Source organism: Caloenas nicobarica, chromosome 3 (genome assembly GCF_036013445.1).
Source record: "Caloenas nicobarica isolate bCalNic1 chromosome 3, bCalNic1.hap1, whole genome shotgun sequence".
Lineage (NCBI taxonomy): Eukaryota > Metazoa > Chordata > Aves > Columbiformes > Columbidae > Caloenas > Caloenas nicobarica.
In genome coordinates this window covers 70,066,511-70,092,216 of record NC_088247.1, presented here as the reverse complement: position 1 = coordinate 70,092,216, position 25,706 = coordinate 70,066,511, and the positions used below count along the sequence as shown (strand labels likewise).

General features: G+C 37.8%; 1 protein-coding gene across 1 annotated transcript in view; it reads left to right on the top strand.

The window, feature by feature from the left end:
• The first annotated feature begins 6,444 nt into the window (after window positions 1-6,444).
• Window positions 6,445-25,706, top strand: part of ADGB (androglobin) — a 106,784-nt gene continuing 87,522 nt past the window's right edge. Inside the window, exons 1-3 of the mRNA XM_065632031.1 lie at window positions 6,445-6,635; window positions 22,495-22,645; window positions 25,594-25,686. Coding sequence (XP_065488103.1) covers window positions 6,445-6,635; window positions 22,495-22,645; window positions 25,594-25,686 — 435 coding nt within the window. The remainder of the gene's footprint in view (window positions 6,636-22,494; window positions 22,646-25,593; window positions 25,687-25,706) is intronic.

Below are 25,706 nucleotides of genomic sequence, written 5' to 3'. Positions count from 1 at the left end.
GACTGCCAGTGGAGGTAGACTTTTTTCCAAACAGTGGTTGTACTTTTTCTTGTTTTTACTTTTCAAATTCAACAGCAGAATGAAAACCAAACTCTGAAGCTTTGGAACTCTACCTGAATGCATAACTCTCATCTGGGTCCTGTTGGTGACAACTTATCTTCATAGGATTACATTTCAAGAATGTCTAAATTTCTGTTTTAAGAGCTATTTCTGCTGTTTAAGAACTTTCCTTATTCTGCATGTAGCTTGTGTTCTTCCAAAGCTCTACATGAATGTGGAATAGCCATGACTCAAACTGTGGTGGAGTATACTAGTTTTGATACAGGTTATCACTGACAGGAAAACTTGAGATGGTGAGGTTCAGGAACTATCATCTATAAAAACCAAAAACCTTAAGGTTTAAAGTGACTGTGCAGACTGTATTACAGACCAGACTCTGGTATTTCTTAAGTCTAGTAGTATAAAAACCAGTTTGACTTCTACCTGTATGATGGAGTCTTTTTTTTTTTTTCTTCACCTTTCTGGTGTAAAAGAATTGAGCTTCAAGAGATGGCCAGTCTTCCTTCATGCTACAAACTGCATTTTCACTCCTGTTCCTTGGAGGGAGCATTACTTTAAGACTGGTAGAGTAGTTCAGGAAATCTGATCCAGCCAGGCAGTGGAAAACTATAACAAAAGGCTGGCATTCTAGCCTGAGAAAGGGAATGGGAGCATCTTCCTCATAGAGAAGGATAAGACTGTAGTTTGTGGAGAAGTTTTTAGGTCAATTAAACTAGTCATGAAGCCTTGTCCTAATTAACCCAAGAACTTTGATTTGGAAAGATATATGGAAGTTTAGACAGAACCAATTTAACTTCAGGCTAATAAATGAGCAAAAAGTGCCAAACATCATTTGTTTTACTTGTACAGGATACATAGTAAAATGATGATTCATCTCAGTCAGATGAACATAGGTCCCATGCTATTTTATTTCATTATCTCTTGCAATCTGGAATACATCAATCTTAAATGAGCAAGTACCTGACTTCCGAGTCCCTGTATTTAAGGAACAGTTTTGAGATGAAAAATGTAAGTAAAGTTCTGAATCACTGCCCCAGTAAAATGTCTCTCCTGGCATGTTTCCATCGACTAATTTCCTAAAGGCTGGAGGTGGCATGTAGTCTTCCTGGATTGTAGCTGTGTGGTGTCTTTGCAGCTAATGCAAAGTCAGCCTATTCATTTAAAAAGCTTAATGAGGCATTACAATTGCTGACAAAACTGGAAAGGAGTTAAAGCAATTAGTGATCTTTCAGCATGGGATTTTCTAGGTGTATCTTAACTACAGTAGCAGAAAAATGAGCTGTTCCATGCTCCAGGATTTTGTTTGTTTAATCTTTGTGTCAGACCTGTTGAGTTGTAATAGTATTCAGTTTCCTTAAACTGAACAAGTCCTTGTTTATCTGTAGTGATTAATCACTGGGAAGTAGTTCAAGTCATTCTTACAGACTTGGTGCCTGAGTAACTATTTGATATATGGTGATAAGAGGAAATCATTATAAAAGAAATATGTGCAGTAAAACTATGCTATTGAATGGCGAAACATTTTGCTCTTAAAACTGTTGCTCCCTTACTTTTCTAGTCTTAACATCTTGCTAGCGACCTTTGTTCCAAAATAGAACTTGCTGTGTCTTTTTTTCCCTTTACAGAAACACTGTATTTGGTGCAGAAACAGAGTTCTCCAAGTGTATGTATGCCTTCATCCTTCCTATAATGAGTAACTAAAGACTTGAAGAAATGGGGGTAGTGATATACTTTCAGGAACAAAAATAGATTAGCAAAATGCCAGTGAGATAAATTATTCTGAATTGAAATACATCATTTACTTGGCAGTATGCAAAAGGTTATTTCAGACAGAGTTCTTTGTCCCGTGGCAGAATAGTATTGAAAATAAGGGACATAATAGATGCAGATCTGACTATGTAGTGAAGTTTATTTGAAATAAATTGTACATGACCATTGTAAAGATGTGTTTGTAAGCTCACTTCTCTGTTTCAATTTGTGTCTAAACAGGAAAGAAATTCTTGGTGGATTTTTAAATACATGATTATGGGCTCCTTTATCACCACCTAAAATAGTTTTCATTTGGTGAAAATTTCTAGCTTACATACTCAATGAATAAATTCTTTGAGATGGTTATATCATTTCAGTTGGTGTACATACAAAATGCTTCCTACCCAATTACCTTATGAAAAACTTCCCTTTTAGGTAGAGATGATGTTTGAGATAGCTTTGGCTTGGGAGGTATACAGCAGAGGGCCAGCATCTCAACAGTGGTTCCTTCATCCTTTTGCAAAGATAATAAGAGGTGAGTATAGTGAATTGCACCTTTTTATCACTGGATAAATCATCATTTGGCCTGAACTCTAAGTGAAGTTAAAATATGCAGGATACCTGGCCTTATTGCCCTTAGTTTGTAACTGGGAGTAAAAATATTTGCTACATGTCGTGTGGCATTTTAAAGTTATCTTTTACAGGTTCTAGAAATGAAAGAGTGTTCAGTCTTTTGATAAAACATACAGGCTTCTGTTTTGCCTTTTTTTTTTTTTTTGTAGTTCAGGAGCTTTAAACCTGTTTATTATCATGACCCTTCTGAAAGCTGAAGTTAGGCTAATAATTATCAGCTCTGGGCTCCCTAGAGGTTAAAGGTAGCATGGCCATTCTGCTAACTCTGTTTCTAAACTGCTTGGCCCTTCCTGGTATATATTGAAATAATACATAGTATTCATCCAGAATAATGGACTTTCAACACCTCACATTCAGATGGGTTTGGTTCTTAATTTTTGTATTTCAAGTGTCTTGTAGACTGTAATATTGAAAGTTACTCTCTAGTATAGTACTTGGCCTGCATTATCCATGTCCATTGTTCATACTATGTTAAGGCATCTTTGAGTGGATTTTAATAGACACTGCTATCCCAGCATTGATGTCTGCCCCAGCAAGACACATTGTCTTAACTTTAAATTAGTGTGCCTCAAACATGTTTTTACATTTTTAAACGTGTAACTTTTTCCTTTTAGCCTGTATACACAACTGGAACTGCACTTAAAACTGCACTGAAGTTAATCACGATTAAGCAGGATTTGCTATGATCTGCAGCATGCCCTACTTAGAAAAAGACTTTTTCAGTCTCCTGCAAAAAAGTTGCATCCTTAATTGTAAATAACAAAACACTGTAGTAAAATGCTGTACTAAGATATTTAATAGTCTCTACAGCTCAGTTGTTAACTCTGCATTGATTGTGTATTCTCATTTTAAAAACAGAAATATCATTCCTTCCCTCAGGCTACTATCAAAATTCATCGTATCTTTTAGCCAAACATTTTGAAATTTAAGTGATACTACTGTCTCTGTCAGGATCCCCACTTCTTACGAACTCCAGTAGCTAGAGTACTGCAGTTGCCCTCAACTCCACACTTCAGATAGGGGTTTTCACACAGTATCAAAACTGGGAAGGTTTTCTTTTTGACACAGATAGTCCTGTTATGAATCACCAGTTTACAAAAGAAAGGCAATGGCACTGCTCTGAGTTACTGAGTTTTCTTCTGCTGCCTACACTCTCTTCCCTCCATATTTAAGTGGACAGAGTTGTAGTGGGACCCAGTTCACAAAAGCACCTTGGCTTAAAGTTAAATATGTGCCCATGGGACACAGTGGTGCTGTGGAATATATTTTACTTAATATTTTGGGGCTATGTTTCTCCAAAATGAGACTGTATCATGACATGTCCCAAGCTTTGTCACACACTGCAGGGTCTTTAGTCTCCCCATCAGGTATTTCTATACATTAAAATTCACGCCCTGCCATATTCCCAAGCCTTCTTAAGGTGACAACTTTTTCCTGTGTTCATCTGAAATATGTGTGCCTTGTGTAAAATCAGAGTAAAGTCTGAGCTCTAAGAACCCAAGAGGAGCTTTGATAGTGTTCCTCTTAGTGTTTTTTCTGTTCTCCCCATCTGGTATTTGTACCTACAAAAATGTGCAGAATATTTAGGACTAAAAGGCAGTTTTCCTGTAAGTGACTTGGTGTGTAATATAGTGGTTGATGATGTCATGGTTTAAGGAGAACCAAAAAAAAAATCCCATATTTTCAATGGTGTCTTAGAAGAATAGTGACCAGAATGCCACTCATCCATCACTAACCAGTACCTGTTATCTTAGTATCTATTTAGCTACATCCTAATGGATTTCTCACATACAACTGCACTGTTCTTCTTGTTCTATTGTCTTGTATATTTATTTCACATTTTTTAACTGTAAGACTGCCTCTACCCTAACAACTTTTCCCCTCGGGGAGCATCTGTCAGATATACTTCATGGCTTGAGACATGAGGCTAGTGAAACAGATGATTTGACCTTACGGATTCTTTGCCAGTTAGAAAACTAGCTTTTAAAAAATTCAGATTAACATCTCTTTCCAAACAAGCTGCCCTTGTCATTGCTCTGAGGTTATGGAATTCTAAATCAAGTTATTGAATAAATAAAAAGATGTAACTTCTTGGTTGCAAAACTTGAGGGGTTTTTTTCCTTCACAAAGCACCTGGATATGTGCTTTTAATACCAGCCCTCTTTGCAAAAAAATACATTGTAGAATTTTATTGGAAAAGGTGCATTTTGAACTTCATAAGTAGCAGCTATCATTTAAGAGCAAAGAATGAAGGGCTCTGTAGCTTACATACATTCTCTTCTGATTTCTGTCCTTCCTCCATCACCACCCAAAAATGTTTAAAGAGAGATGCAGTCAAATTTCAGTTACTTTTTTTGTTATCTTTCACATAATTGTATTACAATAATTATATTTGCTGGAATGCTGGAAATATCACTGGTCATCTAGGATGGGATTAGGAAGGAAGTTTTCCTACTAGGAAAACTTACACCAGTGACTTTTGCCACTATCTTTCATAGATACTTCTCTGTAGTAGTTTCTCTGCCCAGTGAGCATAGGAAAGGAAAAGGGATTCAGAGGAATAGGCTGAAATCAACTCAGTGGTTTTATCCATGTTCTGAGTCACAAACTCAGTCCTGTGAGTTCCAGCCTCGGTCTGCACGCATGCATCATCCTCCAGCATGGTTTGGAAATTAACAGCCTTGCACTGGTACCAAAGCAGTAGCCAGATGTTTGAACTCACCTCTGTCTCTGCTATTATTTGTCTGTATGCCCTGGTCAATATTTGACAGCATAATTTTCCAAAGAGATACCAGCTGCTCAGTCTGAAAAGAAATAAACAAACCTCAAGTGTTTATGTGGTTCTGAAGTGAGAATGTCCCAAGGTACCTTATTTAAAATTGATGCTGTTGGACATAATGCTGAAGGAAATGCAAAGCCGTGGAAGAATTTTCCACTTTGGTATTTAAAAGTATGTGTCTGGCCTTCTGTCATCTTGATATAAATCAAGATCTGACATTTGTCCAAAATAAGCCTCTAGATGTAGCAACATCTGCATATTTTTCCCTGTATCTTTTGATCTATTCATGCCCTCTGCAACTTCACAAATAAATTTTCATTTTGTTTTTTATAGTTTAAAAAGACTTAGCTCGAATAAGTGAACAAGTGTGTTCTGTTTTATCATGGAGTGTTCATCATGCACTACAGACTGGGAATTAGCAAATAGGTTAAGAGTTAGAAATAAGAATTGTGGGCAATAATGTAATCTCTGGAATGTATTTGAAATAAATATGCTTAGTTTGGCTGAAGTCAACTATTCACTGAATTCGAAAGTATAATAGCTGATTCATGTTAGTTTTACCTTACCTTGGTGGACCTCCATTGACTTTGGTAATCATAGGCTTCGTATCAGGAATCAATTAGTTGCATCATTTTGAAATTTAAAAAGAAAATAAATACTTGCACATTCCAGGTCTAAAATCTCTCCAGGCCCCAGGACTTATTTTTTTTTTTTCTTTCTTTCTTCTTTCCAGGTCGGTTTACATGTACTGGTGTAAAAAAGGGCAAAAAAAAAAAAAAAAGCTACCATTTTAAATCGGTACTTTTTGCTCTTGCTCTTTACTTGTTCAAGATACACTTAGTCGTGCTTATAACTAAAATGCACATTGTCTCTAGCTTTTTTCGAATTGCTGTATTTAGAAAAACCCCCGAAGCCGCTGCGTAAGCTCAGAAAGCGGTATGTCATCAACTTCCAAGCTAAGCTTCATTCCGCAGGGGCACTTTGTATCAGGTTTTTGTTTCCTTGAACGTGAAAACGGCGGCGAGGACCGTGTCCGTGCTTCCCCCGCCTCGCCCGCCGCCCCGGGTGGACACGGTGCGCGGGTGGGGGCTGCGCGGGGCGCCCCCTCACCCGACAACCGCTGCCCTGAGGCGGCTGCGCCGGCCCCTCCTGCCGTCGCGGGTGCCACCCGACGGGGCCTCTCCTGCCGGTTCTTCCTCCCGCGGGAGACGGGGACAGGGACAATGCCGGGGCGGGACTGGGCGAAGAGCCCTTGGGCCGCGGGGCGGCGCTGGACCCGCAACCTTCGGCGGGACAGGTCGCCAGGCAACGCGACGGACGCGTCGGGACCCGCGGCCATGTCCACCAAGGGGAGCAAGAAGAAGGAGCTCGGCAGCCGTACCAGCTCCGTCCTGCTGGGCGTCTCCGCCAAAGAGTAAGAGCCTCTGGAGGGAAGAAGGGAGGGTGCGGCATAAGGGTTCCCGCCCGCCGACCGGCCACGGGGTGCCAGGCGGGCGCGCCGGGTGAGGCACTGGGGTGCCCGGCCGGGGCTGCCGCTGCCGCTGCCGGGGAGGGGGCTCGGCCGCCCCCGCGGGGGTCTGGAAACTTTCCCCGGGGCTTCTCGGCCGCGCGCCTGCTCTTCCTCGGGCCCGGGCGGCCGTTCGGGGCTGCGCTGCCCGCGGCGGGGCTGCGCTGGAATGGGCTGGGCTGCGCTGGGCTGCGCTGCCCGCGGCGGGGCTGGGCTGCGCTGGGCTGCGCTGGGCTGCGCTGCCCGCGGCGGGGCTGCGCTGGAATGGGCTGGGCTGCGCTGGGCTGCGCTGCCCGCGGCGGGGCTGGGCTGGAATGGGCTGCGCTGGGCTGCGCTGGAATGGGCTGGGCTGCGCTGGGCTGCGCTGCCCGCGGCGGCGGTGCCGCGGTCTTGTCGCCACGGTCACAGGCTGGGCGCGGGCAGGGGAGGTGCTTGTCCGCAGTCCTGTGCGTGCGAATAACTTATGCAAAGAAAGTTTATATGTTCAAGTGGATAGTTAATTAAAAGTGGTTTCAATAGACAAGGTGGGGTTTGGTTGGTTTTGGTTTGCTTTTGTTTAAACTGGAGGCTCAACTCGGTGTGAAACTGGTGCTCTCTTCCTCCTATGGTATTTCTTATGCACCCTTCCGGTAGTGTCACCCTGCCGAAGCGATGTTGTGTGCGTCGTGTCCCATAGCTGGTCTGGCAGACAAGGTGCCTCAGACCTGGAGGAGAGCAGGAGGAACGAGAAGATTGCGGCACATGTGGTACACGGGTGGGTGGCTTTGCCACCTGGCTGTTTCTGTATGTGAGGGACATAACGTGCTGGCCCCAGCGCATGGTACAAAGCGTTCTACTTATGGTCAGGAGCAGACAGAAGTGTTCACTGAAATGTTGTTTGAGTTTAAAAGAAGCTTGAAGCTGTGAATCAGGACAATACATAGCCTCCATTTTCATCAGGTAGAGGGGCTAAGCTTGCTGAAGTTTTCAGCGCAAAATTGTTAATGACTCTTACAGCACATGAATTTTGTTTACAGAAGGGAAAAACAATTCCCAATGACTGGAATGTTTGCTTTATGTTAGAATGAATCTGAGGAGATTAAGTATATTAAAAAGTCATTCTTCCTATTAATTTCTTAAATATTTCTATGTAAGTAGCGTCTCTTGAGATATTTTTAAATGATTCACTATTTGCTAAGTATTTATTGTGAGCTTGTATATTTCTGTGAAAATGTAGATTTCTTCCTGCAAAGACAAATAAATAAATAGAAAACATTGACTTTCTTTCACTGTTACTATTCCAACCTGCAAGTTCTATTTCAATGTTTTGAACAGCTTTCTCATCCTGAAGTATGTAAACCTGCATGCATGGCACTGCCAAGATTTGGGTTAAAAAGATGTATGTGCTCATGCCCTTTTCTTTTTCTTCTTGCCCTAACTAAAGATTTCAGTCGTATCACTTCTGTCTTGAAACACATCTTCAAATTCTCCTTTGTTCTTATTTCATATACAGTTACCCAGCCTTTCTATGAAGTATTTTCTTTTTTTCATATTTTCATACTTCTGTTTCCTATTTTGCCTCTTGATTCCCATTTTGAAAACTTTGGTGTTGTTGCGGTCAGCCAATATCACTAAATTCCTCCCTTCTCCTCACTGCATCTATTTGCTTAGTAACTCTTTCTTGTTTTGGCCACAGCCTTGCAGCCCTACATATTTACTGCTTCAAGCAGTTTATCAAAATTTTTCAGATGATATCTGAAATGTCAAGGAACACTTTTTTTTTTTTTCAGCACTGTTAAAGAAAAAGAAGAATTTTCTTACTTTCAAGTGTATGTGGAATTGAGTGGGCTATCATCCAAAAGATTTTGTCTAGTATTCCAGGTTTCATCCCCCCAATAGGCATTCTTACAGTGCAAGAATTTTTTAGCTGTTCTGTTAAATTAAGATATATCTTGTTTTGGAGAGTCTGAAAATATTTACTTTTTATATAGTGAAATTGTTAATTCTTTCCTTATACATAATAAGTTGTAAAAGAATCATTCTTATGAAATGAGTTATTTATATCAGATCATCTAGAATGGTATCTGTCTTTTTCTTTATTACATTGTTACTTTAGACTTTATTAAATGAGACCACGATGGATAAATCTGATTAGTCAATTGTTTTGCCAGTGCCAAGTCAAAATGAGAATATTTAGTTACAAATTATTTGAATGATATTAAATTCTACTGAAACACCTCTGAAATGCAATCTAGGGGATATGTTCACATTATATTTGAAATCCCATGTTGGACCTAAAGGACAGGAGACATCATTTATCTCTGACTCTGCAATTATCAACTGATTGCAATGGAACTAATGCCTAGCATATGCCAATGTTAATTCAATGTTAGCTAAGAATCAGAGCACAGGAATATTTACTCACTTCACTAAGGCTATTTTACATGAAGTGTAGTAGCTCGAAGATGTCCTAGTGATGGCTTAGGGACTTACTAGACTATGGAATAAACTGTTACAATAGCCTGATTGTAATGCAGAACCTTCATAACACAGAATATATAGCTTGGTTTATATTTTTTCTCATTAAGCCTGTAACGTCTTTTTAAACTGTAACATGTCTTTTGGGTTTATCTGCTCTGCCATTGTGATATAGAGTGTCCTTGTTGGAAGCAGGAAGAAGTCTCAGCACTAAGTATCTAGGTGTTTCAGTGTATGTGCTGTATATATTTCCAAATGACATCTTATCGTCCTGAACAATATTCAGGCATATGAAGAGCTGAAGTGACCTTTTTTTTAAAAAAAATCTTATTTGATAGAACAACTTTTAGTTTATAGAACTACCTCTGTTTGTATCAATTAATGTTTATATTAATATATATATCACCAGAAATGTTGGTTATGTAAAAGAAGAAACCAGGAAATCTGTGACACAAAAACCCTAAAGTTACAGCAACTCAGATACTAATTTCCTGACTAACTTACCCCTGCTCACTTTTTATCATTCTGAAATACTACTAAAGCCTTTTGGATGGATTGATGAAAAAATATTGGTTTAGGTCAATGCACGTCTTACCAAGTTCAGCAACTGACCTGATAAACCTTCTTGTTTAAGCTGTCAGGAAGAATTTTACCATATGTTGAGTTGTTGGTAATTAATTTAAGTCACAGAAAGCTAATAACAGCTTATTCTAAACCTTTGTGTAAATAAATTTTTGTCTTGGAACAAATTTTACAGAAAAAGTAGCTCAACTTTCTCGTGAAACAGTAGAGAATGGTGCTGTAAAATATTTGAAAATTCAAATTCAGCACTTACTACACTTTCAATCATATTGTTTTGTTCTGTAAGTTGGAAGTGCATTCTGTGTTGATTAAAGGCTCTATTCTGCTACTGTGTTTAGTCTTAGTAAGATCTTTATCCTGCTGAAAACTAACACACATCTTAGTGCCCTCTACTCAAAGATCTCGGTGAAAATCTGCTTTTGCTGAAATCAGTGAAAACTGTTGATAGTAGGGAACTGAACAGTTGGGGGTAGAAGCTTATGCTTGAGAACACTTTTGACACCTTGAATGGACTTTCTTCTTGCTTGCCCTTGTTTCCTAGATGAATTAGAATTTGTATCCCAAACCCAATATCAAAAAGATATTTTAACATTCTTAGTCCCTCTGAAAGGACTGAAACATTGCAACATATTTCTTTTCTTTAGTCATGCTATATGCAAGTGGTCTCCAAGCTTTTTTGGTCGTGCAACCCTATAGCTAAAAGACTTGAGCACACCCTCCAATATATGTATGTTTATTCACGAATAAATTATATACATGCACTACTGAAGTTCTAATATTTTCTTCCTTGTGTGCACACCCCACTTTGGGGACCACTACTATAAGCCACAGAATTTCTATGGAGAGAACAAGCAACTAGGCTGTTTCAAGTTTTGAACTACAGTCTGCTAAAGTCTACAGAGAGCTTTTATTTGTGTCAGGCTTATGGTCAAAATGTAGAACTACGGACTGTGATTTATGCAAAATGGAGGCTATGTTTCATTTTCTCAATTTCCAACATTGCTTCTAGAGCACTTTCCCCTTTGTCATAGGATTTGTGATGTCAGAATGGTTGGAAGGTAATTGACAGCAGAGAGATCGACATGTTATTTCTGTATTCGGAAAGGGAAAGATTCTGTCTAATAAGCAATATCTGTGTTACAGTAAAGATATTCTGTGTTTGCAGGTCCATGAGAAGAAGATGCAAATCTCATTCATTTACTAGAAAATACAATTCTAGCCCCAAATGTAGAGAATGTTCAGCTTTCTGATTTAAGGCTAGATCTGTATCATTGTTGTCAAGAAAAATCAGCAGAGTACCAAGCTGATTTCTCAGGAGTCTACTCTGGGACAAAATGATTAATACTGCTGCTCTTCCTATTTATAATTGTTGAGAAAAATTGCTCGTTCTGGTTGGCAATCCCTGTGTTGGAGAGATTGCTCTATGTTTTCTCATATAATGATTTTCTCCTAATAGTAGGCAAGTGTTAGTAGTGATCATAAATGTGTTATCAAAGACAGTTTAGCAAGTCTGGGTTTTTTAGTGGGATGTGGAGACTAGAAGTAAATCTTACATATGCACTCTAAGATTGGAGCTGTGTTCATTGGAGTTGTGACAATTACTTATTAGATATTCCTCTTTACATTCATTCTGTTACCCAGCTTGTTCAGTGTGTTTGAGACAGAGACAGCTTGCAGTGTATGAATTTTGCATGTCTATGAGAACTTAAGCAGTGTTACTATCCCTGTATCAGAAAGAGGAATGGATGTTTGCAGGCTGCCTGAGAAAACGTTGTCCTGTCAGTTTAGTATTCTGTGGTAATTGCAACGTAGGCTTTCCCTGAGGATCTCTGCTTTATTTTTGGACACAACTTTTAGTTGCAGGGATAAAAATGTCAAAAATATTTTGTATTTTCTCTAATAATGTCTTCCTGATAGTAAATGCTACTTGTTTTTATATGTCTGCAATGATTGAAATACTGAATAGAAATATCAGTAGTATAAAAAAGGAAAAAAAGGCTAATAGTTTTTAGATTTTTTGGTTTTTTAAATCCTGAGAGCTGTCAATGTTTGCCAAAAATAATTGCAGTGTTACATTTTTCAAATCTTGTGGATAACATTAGTGCAGAAACCATCTGAGACCAATGTGTACAAACAGCTGGAAAATATATTTTGATGACCTTAAAATTACTTTGCTTGATTTCTAGTGAGATTGGGATTCTTTTTCCCCAGAACTGCATACAACAGTCAGCATAGGACATCTGTACTGTGGAAAATCAATGGGGATTATTGGTGGATATATCACAGTGCTGGAGTGGGACCTCCGAAGCATACGGAGAAGGCAGGAAAATTCCTTTGGACTCACTAAGCCAGACTTCACATGGGTCTCTGCAGGATGCTCCATTGGGTCTCTCTTCATTACAGCTTTCTAATTAGATAGCAATTCCCTTCTGGAGCTAGGCAGTTGCTAGAGATGACAGGCTGAAGAGCTCAAAAGAGCTGCAGTCGTTATAGATTTCCTTAATTGCACCATTAGAGGCTACTGAGAATCTGATCTCTCCCAGGTTTCAGCAGCTATAGTGAATAGGAACTGATGTCTGTGTTGGCACTGAAAGAGATTCTGGCTAGTATAAGAAAGAATAATGAATTAAAATGCTTTTTAAATGAATTTGGTGAAATTCTGTGCCATCAGGCCAAATCTTCCCAATTAAACTTGGGTCATCAGCATCTGTCAGCCCAAGGAGAAATCTGAATTAGGGTTTGGGTTATTAGGGACGAAAGTGAGGAGTTAATGGTCAATGCCAAGAGAGGCAAGTGATTTAGATATAATTGTGGCAGAGGCAGAGGTCATCGACGTAAAGCAGAAGGTCAGAGTGGTGTTGGAGTTCTTATCAGGGAGAAGAGTAACCAAGAGCAATATTTACTGCTGATGGGCCCTTAAGGACCTGCAGAGGCAGGCTGAAGCCTGGGCTGGCTGAAAGAAATGATTTAAGTTTAGCTATGAGCCTGATGATTGCAATGAGTAGCAAGTTGCTGCAGTGCTGTTGTACAGTGGGTTGCTGCACCAAAGCCTAGGATTACCTAATGTTTGTTCTTGAGGTTGAAAACTAGGATAGTAAGAATGGAAAAAAAAATAGATGCATTGCTAATTCATGCTTGAATTCTCATATGCCTATGATAAGGAGTAAGCCAAGGCTTGTGACTGAGGTTTTATCCATTGCTGGCACATGTTCCTCAGGTAAATATTCTTAAGGTTTAGGCTATAGCTGTGTTTTAGAGGTTTAGAGAATATAGACGATATAGACTGAACAGAATTTTTTTTTTAATGTTTTGAGTGGGGCTTGCTAGGTTGACTGAAGTTTGGGAATGGCAAGAATGTTTTGTGGATAACAGCACAGTGTTTGAACTTGAAGCTGCTTTTAGTGCTGTGCTGGAGTACTCATGTTGGTTAGTTTAAGTTTTAATGGGCACTAAAAATTTACGTGGTGTCATGGAACAAGTCTGCAGGAAAGAAATCCGTTGAAGATTATATAAATGAATAGCAACCACATGAAGCTTAGAAAGTGCTTGAGCTGACAATGATTGGAGACTATCGTAGTATTAGAGAAATATACTATATATGCTTTTATTCTCTTTGTAAGCTTTCAATTGCTAGTATTGTTTGAGACAAGATGTTGGGCTATAGCTCACCCTTGCCCTGAGTCAGTACTCCTGTTCTTATGTTTGTTTTTCAAGAGAGTAGCTCAATGGTGTATCTGTCTTTGAACTCATGTTGAAACATAGGTGTTACTAAGATAAGGGGTTGCTGTATTATTGTAAAAGCTAGGGAGATTTGTATGTAGATACGTATGCATTTTTTTGATCTTGCATGAACAAGATGAGGATGAGATGAGTATGGCTTGGTGGTTCTGCTAGAGGCTTGAAACAGTTACAATTTTGGACAAAAGACACTGAGGAATACTACTCCCAATTATTGCTGATGCCCTAAACTTGCAATTTTTGGATTAGGCATATCTATTTTTTGGTTAATTCTCCCCCATTTATTGGAAACTGGACTTTCTTTAAAAATACAGTTAGTTTCGAGGTTAGGTTTATAAGAAACATGATGCTCAAGTCTCAGAAATTAAGTACACCTAGAATTCTAAGTGTTAGCATTTTCTAGCCAGAAGGATCAAGATCTTGCTTTCAGCACCCGTGTTTCATTCATTGAAATGTTTCAGTGAGTAAACACAGTACAACTTTAAGCTATATTGCCAATTTGTTACTACTTTTTTTTTTCCTTTACTTCTGCCTTTAACTTGTTTTTAGTTTCATGCTTTGTAGTGAGACAATGGGTTCTTCCCCAAGTAAATATGATAAACATACTAAAATAGCATATAAGCTAACGAGTAAATTGACTTTTTGATTAACCAGATTACATTTTAATTAGGAAATAATGTATCCAAATTAGTTTTCCTAGTTAATTCTAATTAAAACAATGAACCCTTGAGAGCTCAGCCTACCCTGATCGGTAGATTTCAAACTTCATGGACTCATGGGCATGAAAACATTAAGTAATGTACCAGTGGCAATATCACACTGAATGTCGTGCTCCCTACTGGTCTTAGTTTTAGGTTTTTCTTTCCCCGTAATTGAAAGCAATATCAGGGGATCTTGCAGGCAAACACTGTCCATGAGCCTTTGGTTGGAGATGGTGCAACCAGACTGTGCAACAGAAGTCTAGACTTCTATTGCAATCAACAGTGTAATGGAGAAAAGCAGCTTTCAGCAGAACTATCTAGCAGAAAAAGCACCGTCAAAGTAAAAATAGTAATAATTGTGCTTTGAAACAGGAAAGCATTCTTAAAATATCGTTAGAGGCTCTGTTTGCCATGGATTATTCATCTACTTAAGCAGAATAGTCTTTAGCTTCTTCTGAGAGCTCTGTGTAACCAACACAGAAGAAATGGGATTTCCTGGTTTTCTTATCAATGCATGTGAAGTGCTTTGTAAATGAGTTGACCTAAATCCACAGAAGTACTGAGGTGCTCTGCCATGCAGAGATTTTTAATTCTTAATTACCCAGGTGCTACACAGAAGGCACAAAAGGATTTTACAGAAGCCAAAAAGGAATTAATGCCAAGGAAAAGAGCAAAGCACAAGCTGTGTTCTTAAAAGATACTTGAGTACCAAAGCCCAGTGTGGAAAGAGATGCTCCAATATTCTCAACGTTCTTATAGATGAATCTAAGTCCAGCTCAATCTTTTTAGCAGGAAACACTGGGAGAAACAAACTCAGAAAAGTTACTGGTTCCATAATTTCTAAGGTGCTGTACAACTATATGGGAAACAAGACTTCTGTTTCCCTCTTTGAATCAGGTACAGTAAAGAAGGATTTGGAAAGAGATCCTCAGCTTCCTGCCTTGGAAGGTAACCAGGACAAGTGGATGCTCTGTGACTCTGCTGTTAGTGGTTTCTCACACAGAGCTTGGTGGAATGGAACTAAGATCCTCCGAGTGGCACATTCCTTTTCTTTTTTTGTCTTGAGTTTGACAGAAGTATGTGCTGCTTGAGACAGGCTGTTCCAGTAGCTATAGATCATTATTCTCATCTGAGTGGCATCTAATGTAAAGAAGTTCTGCTAGCTAACTATGTGCTAAGCAGTCAGATGTTTCCTTTTATTGGTATTAAATTTACTATGTTTTGTGTCAGGTGCATTATTTTTCTTGTGTTATGGGAACAGATAAATAACACACTCTTATCTGTACTGCTCAGTATTTTGTACATTTACGCTTTGTTATGCCTCCATGCTCTAAACTATTGCCTATTACTGAATTTCCAAAGTTATTGTTACATTGCTAGGGCACCTGGAACCAAACAGAGTATTTCATTCAAAGGACATAATAATGATTATACTGAATGGCATTGTACTGATTTCATATATATTGGACATCCTGCTTCTAATGTGTCCTGGTGTTTTATTTGCTTGCCTTGACTGTACTTGAACAGAGATCTTAATTGATCTAACATAAAGACAAACAGCATCTGATTTTGAAGTGTTATCATTAAGTCAGAACTATATAACCTGTAGTCATTTGCTGCTAGTTGGAAAGACAGTGCATTGATCAAACAGAAATTTGGTCTACAAATTGGATGCAGATGTTACTTGCCCTCAAACCTGTGACTTGTTGAAAGACTGCGAGGTACAGCTGGGACCCCTTGGTGCCTGTGTTCACTTGACCTGGCACCTGCATCTTTTGTAACCAGGCAACCATAAAGGATTTAGGCCAGCTGACAACAGTCCCATCTGGAGCATAACCCAGAGTCAACCACCTTGGAAGAATCAGTCAGAGATCACTTCTCTTGGCTGATATTGGCACCTGAAGATCACCAGAAAACGCACTCCTCTTTCCAGGCCCTTGCTATGACTCTTGCCAGGTCTTGGTAAATCATATTTCTACCTGTAAAACTGGATATAAAGCCCTCCTTGGTAAACTATTTTTTTCTATAGATTAAAAATACACATTTAAGAGCTAAATATTACAAGATTTCTGCTTGGGCAGGCATCTCTTGTGATTAATCTTCCACACATGGAAACATAAATTAAAAATATGTATTTTTTAAGGGTATCTTTTAAAAGTCTGAGTGACCTCCAGTATGGTAGAACATGAAAGGCTGGCAAATGAATGACTTCCAGGCCATCTGATACCTTACATTATCAAGAGTGTTTTTCAAATATGTAAAGTAGTATTTTTTTCCATTCCACATTAAAAGGTTTTTCAGAGCAGTCCTTTGTCTCCATGGAATCAGGGGGAAAGAATTTTTTACTACAGCTGGCACTTGCCACCGAAAATGACAAGCTGAGCTTTTTTAGCATTGCTCTCACAGGTTACAGAGTTTGATTTGTGCTGCCATTGAAAGTGACAGTGTCCACACTGTTCCTTATGAAGTTTGTAACTTCATCTGATTTTGCTTCTGTCTTTCAGCCACTTACTAATTATAGTTTATGCAATAAAAACTGTTCTCCTTCCTGGAATGCAAAAATAGAAGGCTAAAGAAGTCCAAAATTCTGACACTATACACGAGCTTACGGCATCCGTGGCTTGAGTCTCTCCCCAAACATGAGAGCTATGAGCATTTACACTGGCGTGTGTTTCTTCCACAGAGAGTCCTTTAAGTTTCCGCACCAGCGTCTGAGATAAGAACAATGGTAGGTTACTGTAAACAACACTTAAGTATTTTGGTTTTATTTTGGAATTGCTACCAACTGTTAATGATAAAGAGAAGACTATATTGCCTTAGCTGCTTATTAGATTGTCTGATCATGACTTCTTCTGGTCATTCCTCTTCTGAAGAATGGCACTAGGTATGAAGAAAAAGAGCACAGGGTTTTGCAACAGAGTTACTGATACTTGGTCAAACATTCCCATATCCTTTACAGATTCTTATGAACTTGAGTGTTGCCATGGTTTCTGCTGTGGGTTTCTAATGTATTCAGATGCTACTTTTGAAAACCTGTTTCAATGATTAGAGTTTAAAAGAACTTTCTGCCAGAAATAGTCTTCAAAGGGGCCTTTTGTCTTTGAGTTCTGAAGAGATTAGGGAAAAAGTTAAGTAGCTTCCCCAGGACATGTTTAGAGGAGAAGGTGAACCTTCTGTTGTCTGCCCTCTTTTACCTAATATAAAAGCCTTTACTAAGGCCAGAAATTGTTTCTTATGACTGCTCAAACAACCCAAGGAAAGAGGCACATTTCTCGTTATTAGTTCCTGGTAAGTATAAAAAGCTCAAAATTCTCATGTCCCAACATTGGTATCCAATGGGGAATATGAGATGTGGGATTTCTCACTTCAGATTGTTCTTTTTTGTGTACATATAGAGGGGTTCAGAGCATCTGGAGGAGTGGAAGAAGGAAATAAAGTTTCAGCTCTGAGCCTCATTAACTCACTTGCCAGATACTAATTACCTAAATATCATGTCCTGTTACTGAATAATTTCCGTTAATTATTGGCCATCCCAAGAACTGTATCCAGAGTGACATCAGTTGTATGTTAATAGTGTATTCTGGGCTTTGAATGAAGCTAAGCTGTACAGTGTAATGGTTGCAGACATCTAATGGAAAGAATAGATAGTATTTAATGAAAGATAAAAGATTGGCAACACTTTCCAGGGAACAAGGTGAAAATGATGAGCATCAAATAGATTTTGTCTTCTGTTGAGGTATTGTTATGATCAAATTCACAGTTTATTTTTTAATCTTTAGAACATGCTATGGGTAATGTTGGTGACCATTTAAAACACCTACAGGGAGCACTAAGATGCGATGAAGTGATGGCTTGTTGGCAGTTACTTAGCAACAAATGCCCTACTGTGGAGACAGATAGATAAACAAATTCTTAATAGAGTGAATCAAATTAAGGCCAAACTCACAATCATTGCATCTACAGAAAGGCTAGCATATAAATACCTAATCATACTGGACCACCTAAATGTGTCATACTGCTGGTTTGTTTAAACAGTTCTGTTACAGATACTAGCACTCAGTCATTTGATTCTCCAAAATGTGCTTTAAGCAAAGACATATTTTAGTCCATAGTTGAAGTTAGCAAAGAACGGATGCATTGACAATAACCGTAGCTCAGCTATTGAGTAGCAATTCACTAAGTTAAGCAAAACTTAGCTTTCAATTTTGCATCTCAGTCCTCCAAGATCTCAGTACTGTCCTAAGTCCATTGTAACCTCTGTATTGGTTTCTTAGAATGATAATATAAAGCAGATCTTAAACTTTGACACTTAAGTAGGTTTAATAGAAATAAACGAATAAAACCTTAATGAAAATAGAAATTGAAAAGGATTCAGCTGCAAAAAATATCATCTTTGCAACCTGTGTCATAAGGAATGACAAGGATCGCAGAAAGAAAAAAAAAGAATAAAATACATTCTCCCAAGGCTCCATTGACCATATTGACAAGATCTTGCTTACAGAGTGGGTAAGCGGCCAAAGTGTATGTGTCTGCCAACTAAACGACTATGTTTAGTCTTAGAAAGCGCACTTCCAGTACCTTGTGGGCCTGTCTCCTGTCTCTCTGTTAAACCTTAAGTCTCTGAAAAACTTAGGTCGTAATCTGTCTGCATTTTTTTTTTTCCTGTTGTGTTTGTCTATCCTGCCGTTCCCTATTTCCTCTCTTGGCACTATATGAATTATACCAGTATTCTTGGCGAAGCTGCTTAGAGGGTCAGAGGTGAATTAGTGCCAGCTTCATAGTGTTTCCCTCATTTGGCAATTTATTCTTCCTTTTTCTCCTTTAGGGTTTAGCATGGGATTAAAAAGAAGTCTGCCAGTAAGTTAGTGTTTAAAATACTGTTGCACTATGAAGCCATCCAGCTTGAGCATAAAATACCAGTAATGCTTTTCATTGTCCTTGTATCTGTTAGTTTGTTTCTAAGAATTCTAAATGAATTACATTATTCAATTCTTCTATTATAATAAAGGAACTTCTTAATAACATTACTAAAATACAATATTTTAATTGATTCAGCTGTCTTTTTTTCACTTATTAATTTATATTTGGAGTCCAAGTAAATTGCAGTTCTTTATGAATTTTTCCAAAATCTTATTGAATCATCCTTTTTGAGAAACAGATCGATTGGGCTTCCCTAACTTAGTTTAGACGTCTCAGTCATAGAGAGCACTGTTTCCATGTCTTCTATATTGTTAACGTTGAGGGTATTCTATTATGTCAAAGTAAATTAATTTTCTGTCTTAGTGTGATAGTAAGCTAGGCAAGTCTTTTCATATCTCTTAGTTTTTTAAAAATATGCTTTTTTATTTTTCCATTATTGTCCCAAAGCAGTCAGAAATCTTATAGCAATTATTGCAATTATTATTTAATTGTCTTTGGGAATAGCTTCAGAACGTCTTTATCATTATTATTATTATCACTATTATTATTGAGTGAAACTTCTATGCTTCTCTATAAAAATTTAAAAGAGAAAATACAGACTTAGATTGAGAAAAAAGGTACAAAAAATTAGAAGTAATCCTTGAATATTTAAGATCGCTGTATATGTCATTGATATTTCATCTGAAATAAGAAAAAAATAGGAAAAATAACAATTCTAACTTGGCAGTTTTTGCTTGTAAATATACCTAAGAAGCTGCCAGGAGTTGTATTTAAATCAATGTTAAAAGGGGCAAAGTTTCAAAATATTGCAAGCTTTGAAGCTGTTGATACAGCTAGCATTCTGTTTTTCTTTGTTCTGCATGCATGCATTTAATGCAGATACAGCAGATTCTTTGAAAAGAGTAGAACAGATATAGACATTCCTAGTAATCCAAAGGAACTGATCAACACTTCAGGGTTTTCAATTGCTTGTTAAGTATTATTGAATATAGAATGAAGCATCATTTGAGTCATCAAGAAAATGCTGGAGACAAGATGATACCATTAATGACCAATCAAACATAATAGAGACAGGCTGAAGGCCATTTACAGATGATTGAGATGACAAAGAATGGAAAATCAAAGCAAGGTATCACTCCAGAGAATACATCTTCCTTCCAGTTAGAGTGGTAGAAGTTATATTTTTATTTGCACAGCAGAAGGCACAGATGGTATTGAATTTTCACAGCTGTCTTCCAATAAGTTACTGGTATTGTGGATGAATGTCATTATTGTTTAGACAGTGAGAAATCTTTATTTTTACTCCTGTCTTTGTCCTCATTTTTGCTAACAACAAAGTATTATGGAATCACAGACAAATGGTGATTGAAAGGTGCCTCTGGAAGCCATCTAGTCCAACCCCCTGCTCAAAGCAGGGCCAGCTTAGATCAGGTGGCTTAGGTCCTTGTCCATTGGAGTTTAAAGTACCTCCAAGCACTGTAGTTCCCCAGATCCTACTTCTTACCATTTTTGAAGATGGATGTGACGTTTGCCTTTTTCTAGTCATGTGGAACTTTGCCTGATTGCCATGGTCTTTGGCTATGATTGTCAGGAGCCTTGGAGTGACTCCAGTCAGCTCCCTCGGTACCTTTGCTCACATCCTCACTCGTCTCATGGACCTGTGTGTGTCCAGTTGGCTTAAATGCCTCCTAGCTGCTTTCCTCTGTTGTAGATAATGCCACAGTCTCACAAACTGTGACAGTAAGCTCACGGACTGGGAGGCCTGGAAGCCAAAATTTGCCAATGAAATCCAAGACGCAAAAAGGCACTGAGTATCTTGGCGTTACCTATGTCCTTTATCATTAAATTCTCTGCCCTTTTAAGCAGTGGACATGTACTTTCCTTACTTAGTCTTCCTTTTGCTGCCAGTGTACCTACAGAAGCTTTTTTCCTTGCCCTTAATGTCCTTTGATTATTTCAACTCCAGCTGAGCTTTTGCTTTTGTAATTTCCTTTCCCTACACTTGACCAATGTCTCTGTTCCCACAAGTGACTTGCCCCTGCTTCCACCTTCTGGGAGACAGGGCTTAACAGTATTTTCAGGTGCCATCTGCTACATGCCCTTTTTCCCTAGCCAGATTACTGATTTATATAGTCTGTATTTGTCTTTAGAATGTAGTTATAAATAATGCTGCATCTATATTGGAACAATGAATGAATATTGTGCAAAACAACTTTAAAAGAGCATATGTGAACTATGACACTGATAATTTTATCTGAAATGTCAAATGCTTTGGCCAATGTGAGTGATGCTGTAAATCATAATCAGGGTTCATATTTTCTCTGTGGAGTCACTAAAGTCTCAAGAGGAAGTTATAATTTTGAAATTCAAAATGTGAATATGGTTTTATATATCACTGATGATATCAGTATCGCCACATGATATTATATGCAATATATAGCCAGGAGTTTAAAAAATAACTGTTCTCAAATATATAAAAAAGGAAGCTTTCCCTTTCAAATCTCCTGGAGATGTCAATATCTAAAGAAATTAAGCTTTTATTTTTAAAATAAATATTTCTTGGCACCAGTTTGTAAAAACAGCACTCCAGCTGTAACTCAAAACACTGTTTTCTTTCCGATCTCTTGGGCATATTTGTAGGAATTCTGCAGTTTCTCAGTAGGGATTAAAAAAAATGAAGAAGTGTGTGGTATAAGGAAAAGAAAGAGAAAATTACAGTATCTTTAGCTTTTTAAAGCTGATATACCTAATGAAATAGAAGTATCATGAAAGTATATTGTGAAGGCTCCAGTAGTAAAAAAGTATTGGTCTAATATTGTATTTCTGCTGCAGAACACTGCTAAGTATCAAAAAGGAAATTCTGACCTTAGTCTTTTTTTCCAACTAGTTGAAGTCCATGTGTTTTTTCTGCAATAAGATTTATTTGAACTCTTTTGCTCAGGTTTTGATGCCAGGTTGCTTCTCAGGTCCCTGCAGCTTCTTCCCTTCGTTCTTTAGAGTGGACAACATCTACAGTTTATTGCAAGTGGGTCTGGGAGAATCTAATTAATATGTGACCTGAACATACTTTGTCTGCTTCCGGATACGGTAGTTGAAGGGAAAGGAGCTGCTACGTTCTCATTCTGACTAATTCAGTTTTTCAGCCCTTTGTACTCACTAGAAAAATGATATGCATGGGTACTACTAGTGCTAGTTGTTAGCTATGAACATATTGTGTATTAGTCTTGTGACAAAAAGTTATTGCAGTAACTGACACTAACATTTTTATTACAGTACATTAAAAAATATTATCTTATGAGATAAAAATCTTCCTAATACTATTGCTTATGTATTGTTCATTTTTATTCATGCTTCTGTTTGTTTCCCAGGTCAACTATGTCTTCCCATGGAAGTACTTTAAATGAGAAGTGGAGATTTCCTATTTGGCCAGAATGGAATGAATCAGATATCAATGCAGAAAAATGGGATGCTGGAAAAGCTGGAAAAGATAAAGAAAAAACTGGAAAAAGTCCCATTTCAGTAAGTTGTGTGACACATATATATTATTTCCAGTTCATTTTTTGCACCTGTATTTAATAGAGTATTTATCATAACTAAAATTAATTTGTTACTGATAAATATACTAATTATCATTCATATCTTTTCAATAAGTTTAATTACTTCCCTACTAAATTAATATAATAAACTAAAAGTATTGTGGATCGTTTATTTGTTGCTTCTTAAATGAACTGTTACTGTGTGCACACTAGTGGTTAAAAAAATATGAAACCCCAAAATCTGTTCCATAACATAATTAAAACTGGGGGTGTGGGAATAGCTGAACTGTCATAGTATGTCAGAGCAATCCCTTCTCTGGGCACTGCAGTTTCTGTGGGCTCAGAAGGTTAAATGCACCCATCTTTGTTATGGGAAAAATGGATGTTGAAGTCTTTCTTTTAAACACCTCAGTTTCTGGACATGAGAAACATTGTCTGCAATTCTAGTGTGCAGAGAGTGGTCTGAGGGGATATACTTATTTTGCAGAAAGGAAGCACCTACCATATGCGGAAAAAAATCCTCAGTATTTTCAACTTTGGAATGACTTTTAAATCTCATCATTTTACTCCTTCAAACTGGTTATCATTACAGATTGTATGTGCATTTTATGCAGAATAGTAGTAAAATTATTTCTTAAAGAGCGTCTGAAACTTAGCATTTTAAAGTGATGTTTAAAATCCATTTAATACTATGATTATTCATCTATTTTATATGCAAATTCTGCATTGTTTGAATGTTTGTTCTGTATATATTCTGGTGTGCTATGTATTATTAATAATATAGGTTAGCCTATGTGTTTGTACTTTTTTTTTTCTTTGTCCCAAGCTTAAATATATTGTAGCCCTATGGGGTCAAAGTACTCCTGAGAGAAATTATAGGTTCTGTACCGAATGCTGCCATTAACTTGACATGCAAATAATTTTCCTCTGTGTGTTTCTTCTGTTCCATTACCACATTTGATGTCTTTGGGCTGTACTCTGAACCTAGCACTAACCTGTGAGGTTTGCCAGACATTAGTATAATAGATAAAATTTATTGTAACTGAAAATCTTTCTTTTTTTTTAGCATAAGAGGCATTCTGAGGTGTTTACTGGACCATTCAGTTCTTCAGCCACAAGCTGTATGAAATATTGCTCTTTTTACACATTTAAAGGAATTGTTCAGTATGTCAGTCACAGCAGATGAATTTACAGATCTAAAGAATTTTCAAATGTGACCTCTTTTGATCCAAGCAGCTAGCCAGAATTCAGCATCATATAGGGCATTTCAGTTAGAAACAGAACTAGTGATGACATCCAGTACCTTTGAATACACTTAGAACATGAATATAAATAATCCTATTTTCTTGTGTAAGAGAAGGAATCTATCAGAAGTGATCTCTGTCTTTGTAAGACAAGCTCTTTTTTCAAGCTCCCCTACTCACCAGCCTCTCTTAGAGCAGCGCCGTGTGCTGCTGAGTTTGGGCATTTGACCTTCTCTGTTTCTCTTGTGCCTGTTTCTTGCCTGTCCTGCCTGTAGAACTTGCGGTTGAGGCTTCTGTCCGTAGAGCATGAACTCCTGAGACCTGGCAGTTGCCTCTTTATAGCCACCTTAAATAAAAGGTATGTTAAACCTGATTTTGTGAGCCAAGTTCAGCTGAACCTATAATATCCTTCTTCAAAGTCTTTTTGCACTTGTAAGCTAAAGAATGGTGTATAGCTCTGGCTTTTTCTGGTGTAATGTTGTGTCATTCTCACCTGCCTCCTTTTTCTCGTTTATCTGGTGTTTAAGTGCTAAACTTTCCTGTTATACCATATAGTCAGGGTTGGATGTCTCTGAAAGAAGAGTATAAACTCTGTAAATACAGTTCTGTATGGTCCAGTCTACAAGGCTTCCTTTAAGCTTTCAGAAAAATAATTATTCTTACATAATTATTCCTAAAAGGTGCTTCCCCCCCACTTTTCTTCAGGTACTTGAAATACTTTGTTGCAGATTGGTATGTTGAAGGAACTTACACAATAAAACAAATAAGAAAAAAATGCGACGAAAATGCTATCTTGGAGTCTTTGGGTTTGCATTTGGTTTTCATGCCTTTGTAATATATTTTCTTTTGCTTTCCTTTAATCAGTAAGCACTCAAAGCATCATAGTTTTTCCTTCCCAGAAACTCTTTCTCTTGGTTGGTCTGTAGAAGACAGAGTACATTGCGGCCTGTGAAACACACTGAAATGTATAATATGTCTAAAAGCTATTTAAAATTCCAGACACAAATAAAAGGTACTGACCATAGAACTGGTTAGTTTCTCAGTCAGTACGAGCAGTATCAGAGGCATCTCCTCATCCTACATTCTACTATTAAGTAAACAGATATATATCCTGACACCTTCTGTTCACATGGAGAATAAGTATCACTTTGGAAATGAAAGTTTGAAAATTATATGAGACTCTCTCTTTAATGGGCTAATGAATGATGCTGTGTAATTATAGCTCTCTGCTTTCTATAGCAGTTTTAAATGCGTGGAACTGGTTTGTTTGTGTCTAAATATAGGTTTAGACATTTACTTTCAGTCTTCAATTTGCAAAGCTTTAGAAATGAGTTAGTAAAAGTACTTAGAAACAACTCGGTAGAAAAGTACCTGAATTAAAAGCTTAAATGTTTTTTTGGGAAGTTTCTCTGAAAGGTGGGAAAAAAGAAAACATTATATATAGACCTACTTAGACAGTGCCACCACATAGACTTCTCAGAACAATACAAGCAGTTTTTGTGCTGAATCTTCAGTTTGGGCTTTGCACTCATTTAGTTCAGTTACAGATACCATTAATTCCTTTTTATGCTATTTCTCCCTCAAGTAAATTATCATGTGAACAATATATTATTTTAAATCTTGTGGAAGAGACAATACTGTAATTAATAAAAAATGTTCCATTTTTGTTCATGCATGTTTTATGTAGCATCTCTTTGAGGATCCTGAAGGGAAAATAGAATTGCCAGCATCCTTAAAAGTGCATTCATGGAAACGTCCACATGAGTTTTTAACAAATAAGGTAAGAAACAAGCAGGGTCA